Source organism: Botrytis porri (assembly GCF_014898465.1).
Source record: "Botrytis porri strain MUCL 3234 chromosome Unknown BPOR_005, whole genome shotgun sequence".
NCBI classification, from domain to species: domain Eukaryota; kingdom Fungi; phylum Ascomycota; class Leotiomycetes; order Helotiales; family Sclerotiniaceae; genus Botrytis; species Botrytis porri.
In genome coordinates, this window is record NW_024066079.1 from 1,623,862 (window position 1) to 1,639,983 (window position 16,122).

General features: G+C 44.2%; 3 protein-coding genes across 3 annotated transcripts; 2 read left to right on the top strand and 1 right to left on the bottom strand.

Annotated features, from left to right (window-relative positions):
• Window positions 1-840: 840 nt before the first annotated feature.
• Window positions 841-1,371, bottom strand: EAF01_004172 (uncharacterized protein; the record flags this gene model as incomplete). Its single annotated transcript, XM_038912426.1, has 1 exon — window positions 841-1,371. One exon carries the CDS (start codon window positions 1,369-1,371, stop codon window positions 841-843), a length of 531 nt encoding a protein of 176 aa, XP_038772110.1.
• A 591-nt stretch (window positions 1,372-1,962) lies between these two features.
• On the top strand, window positions 1,963-4,401 carry EAF01_004173 (uncharacterized protein). Its single transcript, XM_038912427.1, has 4 exons — window positions 1,963-2,799; window positions 2,858-3,569; window positions 3,618-3,968; window positions 4,020-4,401. The coding sequence occupies exons 1-4, from the start codon at window positions 2,594-2,596 to the stop codon at window positions 4,041-4,043; spliced, it is 1,293 nt and encodes a 430-aa protein (XP_038772111.1). The 5' UTR covers window positions 1,963-2,593; the 3' UTR covers window positions 4,044-4,401.
• Window positions 4,402-13,415: 9,014 nt separating this feature from the next.
• On the top strand, window positions 13,416-15,645 carry EAF01_004174 (uncharacterized protein). Its single transcript, XM_038912428.1, has 3 exons — window positions 13,416-14,280; window positions 14,335-14,762; window positions 14,824-15,645. The coding sequence occupies exons 1-3, from the start codon at window positions 13,989-13,991 to the stop codon at window positions 15,136-15,138; spliced, it is 1,035 nt and encodes a 344-aa protein (XP_038772112.1). The 5' UTR covers window positions 13,416-13,988; the 3' UTR covers window positions 15,139-15,645.
• Window positions 15,646-16,122: the final 477 nt, after the last annotated feature.

Below are 16,122 nucleotides of genomic sequence, written 5' to 3' on the forward strand. Positions count from 1 at the left end.
GAAATGGCCTTTGAATAGGTAGCCTTTTATTATCTCCATCGCTATAGATCTTGGCGATTTGTATATCTCCAAAACTTTTTGGCAAAGGCAAGGACAAGTTAGGCAGTCTTCGATTGTTCAGCAAGGAACGCTCCGAGTCTTTGAGTTCATTGGCATACGAACGATGTGAAGCTTTGAGTGAGTGCTTTAGCAGCTAGATGAGGTCATCTCAAATGTCCTGGCATGGTTTATTCATCTCATCGCGGCCCCAGATGATATCATCGTCATCAATGGTCACATCAAGAAACATGCGAAAAGACACGTGAACGAGGATCTCAAAGGGGCTTGATATGAATGACATTTAGTGACTAATCTTGCAAATTCAACAAATTGGTTCAATTGGTTCAATTGGTTGAATCAAGAGTGAAAATCTTCGAAAAATTACGCATTTCAGAATGATAAATTACACATTTTCAATATGATAAGTCAATCGCTTGCTCCACCCCAAACTCATGAAGTAAATCTCGAATATCTACATTCGAGACCTGATACTTCTCCAATATCAGAAAAATGGGTATTGGCGCTATCCCCAAAGAAAAAAATGACAAAGAACCAAAGATTTCAAATCGAACGCCGGCCGCGAGGCTATCCTTTCTCCAGCCGTGAGGCAAATATTTCTTCTCAGTGTGTCCGAGCCTGATTTCTCCACTGATTCCCGTTTTAGCCCAGCCAAGAAAATACAACCGCCCCCTTCCCCTTCCCCTTCACCTCCATTATATCATCAATCGGCCCAGTATATAATGTTCCAGATCTGGAGTTTTGGTTCCTTTCTTCAACTCAAATATTGTATGCCTAGCGGTTTCATCTTCGATGTCTTCTCGAACTTCCAGAGCTCTCATGATGATGCCTATGCCGATGTCTAGTACCACTCGTATGCCCGCTAGCGCTCCTATCCACCGCCTGTTCCATTTCCTCAACCCTCTGTCGGTAACTCCTCACAATATCCCTGATATGACGTATGCGGTCGAAATCCAATTCCAGCTCATCGATTTGTCTGAGTATATCATGAAACCGTGCGATTTCCGCATCCGCCATAGCAATCGCGTTCCCCGCATTATCGTATTGTTGCTGTGCAACAATAGCAGATTGCTCAGATAGATAGTCAAGTCTCGCGCTGATTTGTGATATGAGATGGTCAAAATGGCGCCCAAGAGCTGCGAGTGAGGTGGTATCAAGGAGGAGTAGACCTTGTGACGAGGCTCGCGAGGCTGCACGAGAAGAGCTGGAGCCTGCGGTTACGGCAGCTTGGACTTGATGGTGTCGAAGGAGAGCAATCTCATCAGCTGTTAAGTTGAGCTGGGTATCTGGCACAGATGGGGCAGGTGAGGCCATTGGTTCTAGACCTCTTGGTAATGCGATGAATTCTGGATGATGCCAAGCGATAACAGCAGTCTGCTAAATAATTTCGACACCCTCACAGAGAACTGTGAAGGCGCTGTAAACTTCATGGTAGTTGCGATTCAGGAAAGATCATTTTCCAGGAGTCCTCCTTAGCTTGGTGATAGTATAGATTCAAAGTTTGGTTCCGCGAGAGCTGAGCTTTGACAAGAGACAGTCAAACCAGACAATATAAGATCCACAATCGGTTCCGGTATTTTGTATGCCTTTCTTTTTATATATGAGTGAATAGATCAGCTGAGAACGATAAGTAGGCTCTTTTCGTTCACTTGTCCCCTCCTCGACAATATCTTGATTCAAGGTGATTTCCGCACGAGAGTATAAAGTATGGGTAGATTTCCGTTAGGGAGGTGGTCTGGCATTAGAGGATAATTCAAATTAAACAAATATAATTATACACGGGAAAGAATGAAAGTAATGGTGATGAGTGGTTGAGAATAGAAGTTCAACGATGGTCGTTCTGTGTGCGACCTTCCCGCCAAATACGGATAATTGAAGTGGTCATTCGGTGCTAAGAAAGATTGAGTATGGTGGTACATGCATAAAGCTTTGTGCAATCATTCACAAAGTTATGCAAGCATCATATCACCCGCACCGCATCTTCTCAACCTGAAGACCGCCATCACTCAACAACATCAGAATTAACATTCAAATCAACAAACATCACTGTTCGTTGTCAATGCTGGAATTTCATACCATGCACTTCCATCTACCGGACAAGAAACCTAGGGAGCATGGGAATGGAATGCATATCGAGTCAATCTTCAACGGCCCCATTGACACGATATATCCATGTAGGTTCTACGTACCTGTGTACACCTTCGCGAGTGCCGCTCGATCTTCCGGTGCAGACACTCCCATGTAGTGCATGAGCAGCTACGTGACTGTGATTGACAGTACTCGGTATATCAGTCCCGAGATGTGTTCTCGTTATTGCACATATTCTTCAGATACTCTGGAAAGGATGCCCCTACTATACAGCCGCCTCGGGAAAACAAAATGCCACATTTCCGCTCGCTGAGCAATTACCCCGCAGTCGATCGTGACCCTTCGAATATGCTTCAAAATACCTGCAGTCTTATAAGTAACGGCCTCTTAGCAATATGATTTCTGCGATTCCTTCTGTTGTTGTTCGTGTAACTCTCGCACTGTCAAAATGAAGTCGTCTATGATTTCAAGTATAATCCTATCTTTTTCCTGCGTGGTAACTGCAACAATCTTGCAGAATGATCAAGTCCGGATCACAAATTATCCAGACACGAAGATAGAACTCAGTGGCCGTAACTTCACTGATTACCCTCCCAGCGCGCCAGAACTCTCCTACAAAGGAAGATGGGACAGTAAATATGTTTCTTGGTGGTCGTAAGTTATCATTTCTGAATTCCATCCATACGGCGAGAGAAGACTAAACAAGCCTTAGAGCACCCGGACTCAAATTTGGATTTACGGGAGAGGAAGTCGCCATCACATTTGGGCCTTTGACTTCGGACACTGTTTTGATTGGATTTCGAGTGAATGGTCAGGATTGGCAGCTCACAAATATCACAACAAATGCCACGCATTTACTGGTTAGTCCAGAATCTCCTGCGATTGATGTCGGCTACCCTATAAACCCATCAACTTTTGAGCTCAGAGTCACAAATTGGGCGTATGGCGTCCAGATCTCGGCCGTCCATTTGGGTAAAGGCGAAAGCCTGATCAAGATTCCCAAATCTTCGAGGTCTATCGAATTCATTGGAGATTCTCTTTCTTCGGGTTATACAGCTACCCTAGAAGGGCTCTCGAGCTTTGCGTATGGTATGGGGGCCGGTCTTGGAAACACCGAGTATTCCATTACAGCATATCCGGGCATTTGTTTGGTCGACCAATTATGTTTCGGCAACACCAGAGGAATGTTTCACCAATGGTACTATACTTCTGATACTAGTCCTCGGGCTACTCAAATATGGGGCAATAAACCAGAACTTTGGAGTTTCTCCAAGCAAGATGATGCGGATCTTGTAGTGATCAATCTGGGGACTAACGACAGCAATGGGGCGATCAATGTTACTAGTTCCGAATACGTCGCTCAGTATACCTTACTGATTGAGGGTATTCATGCTGTCTGGCCCAACGCTCAAATAATTCTGATGGTAAGACCAAGTTTATAGGCTGCGTTTGAACATTACTGACACGATTAGTCTCTCTGGGAGGGTTTCTTTTCCTATGGAAATTCTTACGCGCAAGCTCAAGGATTTGCATCTGAAATACACAACATATATCAATATTTCAACTCCAAGAAATACTTGTCCAATCCAATATTGTACAATCCGCATACCAATTCTACTTATTCGTCCAATCGGACCTCTGCTCCATTTGTATCTTATTTCAACACCACCGGCCTGATGCAACACAACGATATTGGGCCAGCGTACCACCCCACTGATGTGGGGCATATCAAGGTCGCGAGTCATCTAATCCAGTATGCGAGAATGAAATTTGGCTGGGAATTGTATGCAACTGGGCCGGAAGTATTTCACGATACCCTTTACGTACGTTAATTCCTCATGGGTTTTTTATCACACTACTGACCTAGCGTTTAGTGGAATGACAATCAAAGCTATTGAACATCCGCCAAATGTCTATGTAGAAGTGGTAGGAGGCATGAAGTCATGATAGCCTTCAATCCTTCCGTCCCGTGGGTTTGATAGACATTACATAGCCTGCTAGACGTACTTACTATCTGGGATCTAGCACAATATTGCGTTTCTATAGCTTTGATAGGTTGAAATTGCACTACCTCCGCATTCCCATGACTCCTCCCGTGAAGATCGATGATTCACGATCCTCATAGTTGTCTCCTGATGCAAGGTTCTGGGCGCATTTAAATTAATAACGTATCTTGTTACATTTCAGATCCCTTGATTTTTCATCATGTCTTTCCAGCCGTCTTACTTAAGTTCTAACTCATTGAAGCCCTTGGACCTCGTTTACGATCACACCCCCCACCTACCCAAAAAGTAAACAATAAATAACATGCACTAATTGAAATCCAGACACGCACCCCCCAAACCCCCACAACTTCATCTCAGCACAAAAAAGAAACATCCAGCATTTCCATAGTTTCACCTCGTCTCAAGTGACACAATGTGTAACCCCCACCGCCCGTCCCGTACTCCCCCTGTCGCTTCTTCTCAAACCTGAGATCTTAACTCTGCAAGTATGACACAATCCATATTCCGCCTATCTCCCAATCCAAACTTAGAGCGTTTCATATCTTCTCTCAACTTCTACATTGAGTTTGAGCCGAATTTGTTTTGAGCTTTAGTGCTCGAATACAGGTAATTTACTTCGCGTATATATGAACTAGTTCTACTTCGTGATGGGTTTGAATGCTTGTTTGAATGGAGATGGTAGGTGCATGAACTGGATAAGATCGATCGTCTGTTCTGGGGGAGGGATGACAAGCTATGGTATTTGCTGAATAAGTATCGGATATTTTTCATTCTGTGCACATCTACTTTTTGTGCCGCCCTGATCATCAATTGGGATGCATTTGTTTTGATTCTTTATTTCCTCATCCTGCCCAAAGTGGTTGCTACAATTGAATCAAAACACTAAACTGAGTACTTGCCGAAAAAACGGATTGGAAAGGTTATCTTGTGAATGTGCATGTTCAATAGTATGCTAAACGTCATGTGACATGTGTGGAACAACTCCCCTTTCAGATGTTGTGATTGAAATCAAAAGCATGGTGACGAGCAATAGCGACGAGTACACAGATACTTCTTCTGTTCTTTCTGGATGAGGTAAAATGTACCCCAGGCAATTATCACCAAATAATGGCTCTGCATCTCTTTCGATGTATTCACGTCAAATCGCGCGATAAAACCTTCCCTATTCCACAATACTCCCAAAGGAATTAGCCAACGCCCTCGCCCTTTTTACTCCCTTTCCCCTGATGAACTCCTATCACACAACATCTCCTATTCACAGCATCAACCAAACAAACCTCAGGCCCTCCCCGCCACAAATCTCATCCGGGAGCCACTCCGAAGCCACTCGCGGAAAATCTCCATATACCACCACCTTACCATCTCACATCTCACAATCATATCATCTCCTATATGCCCATGCCTCACGCCAAGCAGGACAGGATTTGTGTATCATTTTATATCGCATTGTAAGCAGTACGTCGCGTCGAAAAATCTGGTACGGGGAACGACGCGCACGACGATCCGGGGAGCGTAAGCATGCGGTGTGATGTAAACGTGTGTTCAGGGAGTTGAGGGTTTCTGGTAGGGATGGTTCTCCCTTTGTGTGCATCGCTTGAATGATTATCCATGAATGAAAGGATCGTTGTGAGTACCTAGGTAGAGTAGGCGAGTAGATTAGCTACCCTGAGCTATCGTAATCAAGGCCAGGCATCGTGGAAGGGGTGCTGATTGTGTGAGTGAAGGGCGAAACGTGCGGACATGGTTTGATTTGAAATGATTATGCAGAAGGAAGGCGAAGGAGAAATATTTCAAGGAACGTGGATGGTGGATACTTTTCCCGCTTACTTGGAATTTAGTTGTCGTATATCGTGCGTGTGTAATGTTTGGTTGTATAGTGGCCTATAGAAGAATGTAATCTTACAAATGTATATGAAGATATAGATATCATGTTCTTCAATTGCAGGCGCAGGGCCGCGCGCTTCGAATTGATTCTAGATGCTCAGCCCTAGCTGCCTGTGCCCATAAACTTATTCTTCAATTGTCTTATTCAGCTATGTTCCAAGGCAGCCGTGAGACGATCGATACAAGTTGGTGGAACCGTTTGGCAATGCCAGTGCCAGTGCCAGTGCTTGTGCTTACATTTCCCCAGCGTGTTTTGTGGCACCAACCAAGAAGTCGACATTTAAGCTTGTTTTCCTAGTCGAGATGGGCATCATCGATCGCTGTACCAAAACAGGCCAGACGAGCCATTTTCAGCCCCAAGCCCCGGACTCTTTGCTTGTTTGCAGCTATTGGGGGTTTATCGGTGGGCTGTTAAAGAAAAAGAAGATTAGCAACAAAATAGTCGTCAACTATCGCCTTTTCAGAGACGCCACCAATATTCATCATCTCGCGCCACTCGAAAAATGCTTCGAAGAACTTCAGAAGAAATGAAAAGCCACGACGTTGCAATAGTCTAACGTTTATGGGGGGATTTTGTTCGAGGTGGCTTCTGCCGAGTTTGGGGGAATTGACTGCCGCGTGATCACGACGGCAGCATAATACATATAAGGTACAGTAAATGCAAGAACCGACTCGTTTCTAATACATTCGTACTGTCGTTGCAGGGAGAGAATACTTCTCAATGAGTATACAGTACGTTTAGCGGACAGGCGCTACAGACGCTAGCTTCGTAGATTCGGGTGTCTGCAGGTAATTTCGTAAGAATGGGACGATTTTTTGGCCTTCGATGGACAAGCCATTCAGCTCGCTTGCAGACGAAAACTTTGCTATGACTGGAGCGTAAATGTGCAGAGGAATGCGATGTATCCATTCTAATTTCTGTGCCTCTATCATTAAATTGCTCCCTAATATATTAAGAACAGTGGACTGGCTAGGTTTGGAGAGTTGATAAGCCTGGCGATGATGGGCACCGAAACAGAAAAATCTGCAAAAAAATCACGAGGCTAAGTGCCGCTGACCCGATGAAGGTACTCGATCGGGGGTGGATGAAATAGACTGAGTCCCCCCTGCGACTGTTTATGGAGTGCAGTGCTCACTTAACCTACTACCGGCGTTGTGGAACTCAAGTCTTTTATCTTACGTGCCAACGCGTGTTTCCAAATATGTGATCCATTTTAGATTGCTGAGATTTGGTCTATCCCTGAGGGACGATGTCGTTTGGACTGAAAGCTCTAAATAGTACGAAGTAGACTCGCTTTGATGGATCCTGCAACAATAATCGTTGACCATAACTGGGATTGTCTACGAAGCGAACGGGGCCTTGGAATTAAAACGTTGCTCCAAGGGTGAAAATGGCAACTATAACCCAATGATCGCTCCCACTATTCGATCGATTAGACCCTAATCAAGTATCTGCCATGGGTTGCTTCGCTTCAACCTTCATAAGGTGTATCGGGAACGGCAAAAGTTGCGATGTTATCGATGTATCCGATCTTTACCCCGATCCAATCTACAAGATATCTCGAGGCTCTCGTTGCGATCCACTCCTCCACTAAATCTCCGAACGTGAGTGACTCGACGAAAACAGCCTTGATTTGCAGTTGGAATACCGGTAGCAAGAATAGCTGGATTATCTTTACCTCTTCACAGAAAATAATGATAATCTATTCTGAATCCCCACTGTCTAAATCTAAAGTTGAAATCGGAAAAAGAAATGTTCTGAAAAGCACAATTTTCCAGATTCAAATGAGCTTGAGCTTCGAAGCGATTGAAACCCTGAAGCGATGATGTATATAAAACTGGTATTATAGGTGGCTGCAGCAAGGTCCAGGGCCGTGAGAGAAAATAAATAATGTGGTACCGCGCGCAAAATGTGAAGTAAAATATGCTTCACAGCACCTGGGCAGTGATGATGATTTCGATGGTGTCGGCCTTGCATACCAAAATAGGGAATATACTGACTTACTCGGCGGTTGCAAAGTGAACCTAAAGCAGGCACTGCGTAATGTGACCTAACTTCCGGATTGTGTTTCTTCCTCATTTATGTGTTGAGTCAAGAGTCAGTTAACCTAAAATAACAAATAGACTTGGAAATGCGAAATGTATGGGTTTTTGGAGCATTCTTGTCCAAGAATTGAGTTGTAAAAGTTCTGGTGATGGCTTGATTTGGTGGCATGCTCGTCGTAAATCGATCAAATCACAGACACAATATAATTCCTTGCGAATTCTTTCAGTCGGATATAAAAAGATGCTCCACGATTGGAATATTTCAAACAGGCAGAGATACACCCAGTTGTGAGTTGGCCAAGTGGATTGCGGACGATGAACAGGGCGTTGGAAGCAGGTTTCGACGGGTTGTGACGGATGATCGACCCCCGCCTGATAAATGCTGCCTGTCCACCGGAGTTGATCCTAGATGGACATCAAGATCCAATATATGCAAATAATATGCAGCCCGGATCTGTTGAGTGACCCCAATTCGCGCATTTCTTGGTAGCAGGAAAAAGTAAGGCAGTTGATAGAGATAAGACCTAGGATGAAAATTAGACTCCATCAACCGTAGTTTAGTCGCTAAAAGTACTTAAGGGTGTGATGAAAAGTTAGCATCGTGAAAGGATGGTTGTGAGGCTTTTGAGAACATGCATTATATATTAATCAAGGGGCTAAAGGTGCACTGTGCAAACGCGTATCTTTGGGAAACCTTGCCTATTTCGGGTGCATGCATTCCTGACTCCAGAGTTCCTGACTCAGAGAAGCCTTCACTCCTGAGTCGAACTGTTGAGAGTTGTCAGCTCAATGAACACTGCAGATAGACTTTTGCTTTTGTTGAAGATTGAACACTCGTCACATCTACATGTTTGGAGTAGCAGTACATATGGCTATACAGACACCTATATATGATTTCGAAAATGCTATCCAGGTGGGACGGTTCCCTGAAGTAGTTCGTTCTTTGCATATCACTACTGGATGAGGAACTGACCGGCTAAGAATCGCGAACTGTGAAGTATACGCGTTCATGAATAGTGGCTTTTGGCGACCGCGGGGCAAGCTTAATCCAAAGCCCCATGTGGTCATCAACGATAATCCTTGGTTGAAAAGGACCGACAACCTGCCACTTTCCTAGGGCCCTTGGTGAAGAGTATCACTGGGATGCGAAGATCACCCTGCAGGAGATAATTTTGACACCAATCACAATCAAAATGAATGAACTCAATGCTCGATGACGATACACCTTTTGATCTATTCTCATTGATGACATGTTATCACCGAATGTTCGTGTCTATACTTAGGTCTGATAACTCTTCGATATCCTAGATCAAGTTGACAAGTGGAATGATTGAACTCTTGGGTTGAGATGCTCGAATGATGGAATATGAAAAGCATGTCAGCTAAAAGATGTCATTTAGGAGTCTGATTGAAGTCCAAGTAGGTGAAAGGAGGAGGTATGTATGTATAGGCCTGCATTCGTTTTCTTCCCACGCATTCGTATTGAATTGCTACCCGTTTCTGTGTAAAGCAAAGCGAAAGTTGGTAAAGCCAGTGTTAATTCATAATCGACTGAATTGAATTAGCATGCCAGGATGGCTGCGTGCAGAAATCATCTCCGAGGATTTCCATAGGCACGAGCCACGATGATATCCTCTATCACTTCGCGGTTGCCTCGCATCTACGCCGCGCCGCAGGGTAAGATATGCGATACCCATTAGCTTTAACACTGCCTGTAGAATAACTAACATGTACCACACGCTCACTGTATACACTCACACACTACTGTACACAATATAACAAAGATGGTTGTTGGTTATTATGGCACGAGGCGACGGATAGTCACCTCTCCGTCATACTTTTTTTCACATTTCAGCCCGTCCATGCTTGTCGTTCAAAAGACAACCTCTTATGAATTTTGCCTATTCTCATCAATATCGAAGCGAGAACGCCTTCTCGGGAGATCATCTGCCGCATGTCAAAAAGGGCTCATGAGTATCCGAAACATGGCAAATCCCTAGAGATACGGAGAATTGATCATGTTCTATGACTGCTTGACTGCAAGTAGCTAGGTAGTTGAACTAAACGCCAAACGTCCTTGAACTTATCGAGTTTCAAGTGATGATTATACTATACATATTGATCGTATTTTACTAGAATTCATTTTGTAACGGTATGACGGGCCATGCTTTTATTTTCCAGCCTCCGCAGTTGCTAGACTACTCCAGGTTTCTTCTCCGGGAGGGGGTAATGAAGGGGCTTCGCGGCGTTATGGTCGCACTTTAGCGCAGCAGTGTTCTCTAGGCGAACACACAAACATAAGAAAGCAACAATAAACACTGGTCGGTCTCTGCTTTCCAGTACCTTAATACGGCGTTCCTCAATAGTGTCGTGCTTGTAAAAAGTGATGCACAGGGAATAAGATGCGGTCACACTACAGCTGAGTAATTGGATATGGAAGAATCTTTAGAAGGTTACCGTGTATTTTGTGTCTCGTCTCCAACGGTGCATACAGCTTGTCAGATACGAAGATACTTCCAATCTTCCACCGATGGTGTGTGTACTAAGATCTGCATTATCCGAAGCAAGAGCGATCATCACGGCGCTTTTCAGCTTTAGCTCCATCTCTACCCCTACTGGCCTACTGATAGAATAATGGGGGAACGAGCCAGATGATGGCAAAGCAGGGGTATTCGAATCGACTGAACCCAATATGCTGGCTGTGGATACAATCGAGCCTCGTGTTTGGGTAGTGTGCCTAGGACTGTAGCGCTGCTGCGTAAGAACTTAGAAGATTGGTAGGAATGGGCTTTCGAGGGTATAAAGTAATGACTGGGTTAAATGTGGTGACGAAATACAGTCGAGTGTGCACTCTCGCACTGTACAGTGCCACAAGAACCTCGGTGAGTCGGCGCACAGTACCTAGTGGAGGATATCCGGTGGAACATTTTCGCGAAGCCCCTTCATCTTCTTATTACGGTGTTTGTACCACTCCGAGGTTTTGTTTGGCATCCAAATCCCAAAATAACAGTTAGAATCCATACGAAGTACAATATCTCTCTCACTATATCCTCATTACTCGTTGGCATAATACTCAATTAAAAAGTCACTCGTCGACACATGAATCAATAATTCATCAAATTGACCCAATTTTCAAATCATGGCCAAAAGATTAGGATGCTCAATGATCCTCATAAACCTAGATATGTACCTAGATTGATGAACCTAGACCATTCGGCCCAAAATATTCAGCTCCTTGAAACATATATTTGTCTAATTCCCAATGAAGCTTCAAGACCGAAATTTGGTTATGTTCATCCGCAAGCCCTTTTGCACGCAATTAATGTATTTTTCGATTTATTTGCTCAAAAAGGATCCCTACCTAAAAAAAGATTATATATCAAGATTTGAACCGTCAACACATCTCGTTCCTCCTCAAGCAAGATCCCGTATCCCTTGCACCGGGATGATCATGATTTAACGGCACTAGACATGTTAGGTTCTAACACAGGAAGAAAAACATGGTCAACACGGGCCGTAGTACTGGGAAAAGCGTGGGCAAAGAGTGATTATCGTTCATTGACAGGAGCATGAAGTCCCACAGAGGATGGTAGAGATTCGAGCTGGGCTTCAGGCGGCACGGGTAACATTCTAGAATGTCTCTAAGATCATAAAATGATACCTTAAGGCCCTTGAAATTAAATTAGACAGTGACTTACCGATAGAACACGAACAACACATCACATTCTGTTAATGAACAATCAATCAAATTGATCTCGCCATGGAAAGATTTTATTGTCATCATATCATACTGCAACTGTGTTGAATTCTTCTCCGGTCCCACCAAAGCATACAATTTGTTTTTGTGAGTTAGAGCTTGAAATTTGGATGCCTCTTACAACATATCTTACCAGAAGAAAATATTAAAATATGACCTGCAACGTCTAAAGTAAAATAGCGACGATCACTCTTTCGGCGGATAAAGAAACAACGTTCCCCATTACTGATAGACATTCATCACAGGGATGAAACTCTATTCGTAAGCCGGTATCCTCGAGAATATCATCAGCATTGCAGGAACTGCACAGTGGGATGGTAACCCTCAGGAATTCCGTAACATTCAGATCATTTCTCTACCGGCACTTCGTCAGGTCGTGTAACAAAAGATAATCTCACTGCGCTGGCCACAACATTATATTTCTTCAAGCCTCGACAGGCAACTTCGCTGTTTAGAGGGTTTTGACGATATCGTGGATATTCAATCAAATGTTAGACTCGTCTCCATTCAAATGAGCGGAGGGGAAACCCTGTATCATATCATTCATCCCAACCTTTACCACGGACCCCTTCATCCTCCAAGCGAGCACCGGCAGAGACAAGCAGTGGGCGATCGCTGGAACAAATGTAAGGGTGCTAGAGAGCAAGGGGAATGCTCTGAAAGCCGCTTTCCCAGAAACTCGTCCAATTTACTCCAAACCGACTTGCATTCTGACTGGTTAGTTGCAACGCTTATTCGTCCCAAGAAAGATGGATTGTGTCAAAGTATCAACAGTGCACCGGCGATTCACTTGGTCCTTCAACTGTAGCAAATTCCGCGAACAGACTCTTTTGAGATATAGGTGGCACAATTACCACACGTCACGATCATACCTTCCGATGAGTTGGGGAGCTTTGAGAGTTTTTAAATGTAGATTGCAAAGTTTGAAAGCTAGCATGCATATACAACTATACCTGCATAACCTAAGGAAATACAGAACACGAAATTGATCCATCGCCCGAGTTATTGCCACGGTAGTTGCCAGAATAAACCACACTGTGCTATGTTATATCACAGAGGGTACTGTACACACTTATAAACACATCTGCACATTAATCCTTGCGTAGGCCTTAGGTGTCTGGAGGTTGTGTGGTAGCTAGAGCTGTCAGAACTTTGAAGGCTCAAGTCATACCCTGGAACTCCGCGATATTTCATCGTCAACCCTTCTAATGTTAATCTTCCAAGGCTTAAGAATCTCCAATTTCCAACAGAGCATTGCTATGCTAATTTGCCGATGGAGCACTGAAAGTAGGGTTCATACTAGCAGATCCCAACTTGGAATCACCGTTTGCGCGTCACCTCGTCTCATATCTTTTTCTTAGCAAGTCGCCAAAAAACCTAATCCCAAACATGTTGAAGTGACAGGCAGGGTCACCCTTCAAAACCTGAAAAATTATGTCGAAAGAAGGATCCACGACATCTAAATTGGGTTATGCTCCGAGGCATGCCTGTCTGCATTGAACAAGCATCTTTACCCTAGCCAATCCCCTCCAATCCCCTCCACTTGCGGGTGCATAACGAAAGTAACGGCCATTGCAGGCATGAGACCCCCTGGACCCACCCTGAACAATCCTGAAAATTCATCCACTTGCAGTGCCTGCACGTCCACATCGAGCACGCAGTACCGGTCGAGCAATACCAAAAGGCGGCGAAATCCCGTAGACCAATATGAAGCCAGACTGTCGTCCGGATCATCCCATCCATCGAGTATTATTATTTGTGCCAAGTTTGGGGCATCTGAAGTCACAGTCCCGGAAGGTAGACCCACACCCAATTTGTGACAGCAAGTGTTACTCTGGTATCCTACCAGGATCTCTTTGGTGGATTCGCGCTGATCGCCCACACCCATTGCCCTCGGGAGATCTGATATTAAATATCTATCGATCCCTCTCGTCCTTCAAAAGCCGTATATTCGCAGGTGTATCTTGAAAGGAATAGGTTCAATCACTTCATATATACCACCGGCCCAGTGAAACATACGAAAGCCCTCAAAGTAATCATCTAATTAACTTACATCGATCTCTTGCATTCACCTACTCATCAACTTCTTTTCGAACTTTACAATATCCGGCGTTAGACATCTTCGATCTTGATCGGCTTCATATAGGGTTATGAATCTCTCTAGTCTTGTTCACGAGCGAAGAAATCATCAACAACAACATTTCTCTCACTATAATAACACATCAGAAGCAATGGCCTCATCCATGGTTTCAAACCCCTACACAGTCCATCCTATGGCTCAACACTCTTCCTACACATACGTTAACGCCCCTCAACCACCACCTTCACCACCCGTCGACGAAACTTCAAAGTGTTCCCTACCATCCATTTCAAGTCTATTGGGTTTAGCCGATGGATCGAGTCCTACAGAGCAAGCTCAGCAACAGTCATCGCCACAACAAGGTCAGTGCTCTCAGATCTTCTCCTGTGTTTCAAATAATTGATTTTGTCCCTCAGCAGCTTTCAAGGAAGACTATAGACCAGAGTCTGGATACCAGTACGGTTCTTCCTCCACAATGAGCTCTCGAGGTGCTCTTCCACCCACACCTCCAATGCAATCTGACGGCGGCTTCGACGGCAGACAAACACCGCCTCAAGCTTCTAGTTCATCATATTCAGTAGTCCCTGCACCAAATTATTATTTTAATCCTTCTCAAGTCTCGGCCATCAACAATATGGAGCCTCATGCACAACGTCAACCAGTTCAAGCCGTTACCAGAAGAGTTTCAATGCCAGTGTCTTCAATGCCATATGGTCATTCGCCATTCAACGGATCCTATACTATGTCACCTGGCGCCCAATCTTTGAGCTCCTACTACCCGAGCCCAATACAAACACAATCTCCTCAAGTTTCCGGACTATACTATCAAAGACCACTTCCACAGGTATGATTATCTCTTCATTATCATCAAGACACAAGAAGTAGTGTGACTAATTCCTCTACAGCAATTTCCTCCACCAATGATGCCAGTGTCTGTGACTCTGACTCCATCATCCGGTGCTAATCCGTGGCAACACCATCATTATATCTCCCCTTCGTCAGCAGCCTCATTTCCTCAGTCACAAGATAGATATATCTGTCAGACTTGCAACAAAGCTTTCTCGAGACCATCGAGTCTCCGAATTCACAGCCACTCGCACACAGGCGAGAAACCCTTCAAGTGTCCACATCAAAACTGTGGGAAAGCCTTCAGCGTTAGGAGTAACATGAAGAGACACGAGCGAGGTTGCCACAGTTTTGAAAGCGGCTCAATGGTCTGAGTTCTATTGAAAGGGGTCGAATGGCGACGACAGATGGTCTTTTTTTTCACTTGTCTATAATGTATAACTAACTGGGTATTGTGTGGGATGGCTTTCCTTAATCACGATACCCGCCCTTTTGGTCTATCTTTCCTATTCTTGGGAGGATTTGTATATTTATGAAAGGCGTTTAGAAACACTGGAGGCTGGATAATATCTGCGGTCCGCATTTACATGGGCGTTAATGGCTATTAGTTCCTCTGAGGTTACGAGAGAACGGATTTGAATGTAAAGACAAGGTTGAGACGAAGAGATCGCAAGGTCTTGAGGTTGCTCTGGAAAGAGAAAGGCATAGGAAAGCGGAAAACTTCACAAAGAGATGCTTGGAAATACATCACCATTCTCTAGAGAATAGATAACTGATAGTGTTAAAGTAATGGAATCAATTTAAAAGCATTACCTGAGAAGGACAAAGAAACATCTCTCCTCCATCTTGAACTTCAATCATAGAAAGTGATATAGATTGTCATTGTTTCGCACCATAATCTTTGGATCTAGAAATCTGTTCCAACCACAGCTACGAGACAGAGACTTGCAAGATTCAGATTTCTACAGGATACTATCATACTATCATGCATCCTACGCGCAACGTCTAGCGCTCAAGTCTATCGCAGATGTCTCGAAAGTACCTTTCATCAGCTCCACCCATCATCCTCTCTAGATGAAAAAAAAATCAAATAATAAAAAAAGGAGCATCACACTCCACTCCCTCTCCACCCTTCCACCTTTGCAAGAAACGTTATAACTTGCTACGGCATTTAAACCTAGAGAACCTAGACTTTAATCCACAGTAGACCTCAATGACCCAAAGTGCAAGAAGATCCGATCTACTGCATCCTGGGACCGTCCACCCACTATCAACGGTGGCTATGGCCATCACTGACAATCAACTTGCGCCGTTGCGGAAATCATTTACCCACTTCGCTGTGACTTTCTTGCCACGGT

Coding starts and splice junctions, on each gene's coding strand:
- EAF01_004173 (XM_038912427.1), top strand. CDS start 2,594: ATGAAGTCGTCTATGATTTCAAGTATAATCCTATCTTTTTCCTGCGTG. Junction 2,800..2,857: donor AAATATGTTTCTTGGTGGTC/GTAAGTTATCAT, acceptor AACAAGCCTTAG/AGCACCCGGACTCAAATTTG. Junction 3,969..4,019: donor TATTTCACGATACCCTTTAC/GTACGTTAATTC, acceptor CCTAGCGTTTAG/TGGAATGACAATCAAAGCTA.
- EAF01_004174 (XM_038912428.1), top strand. CDS start 13,989: ATGAATCTCTCTAGTCTTGTTCACGAGCGAAGAAATCATCAACAACAA. Junction 14,281..14,334: donor ACAGTCATCGCCACAACAAG/GTCAGTGCTCTC, acceptor TTTGTCCCTCAG/CAGCTTTCAAGGAAGACTAT. Junction 14,763..14,823: donor ATCAAAGACCACTTCCACAG/GTATGATTATCT, acceptor ATTCCTCTACAG/CAATTTCCTCCACCAATGAT.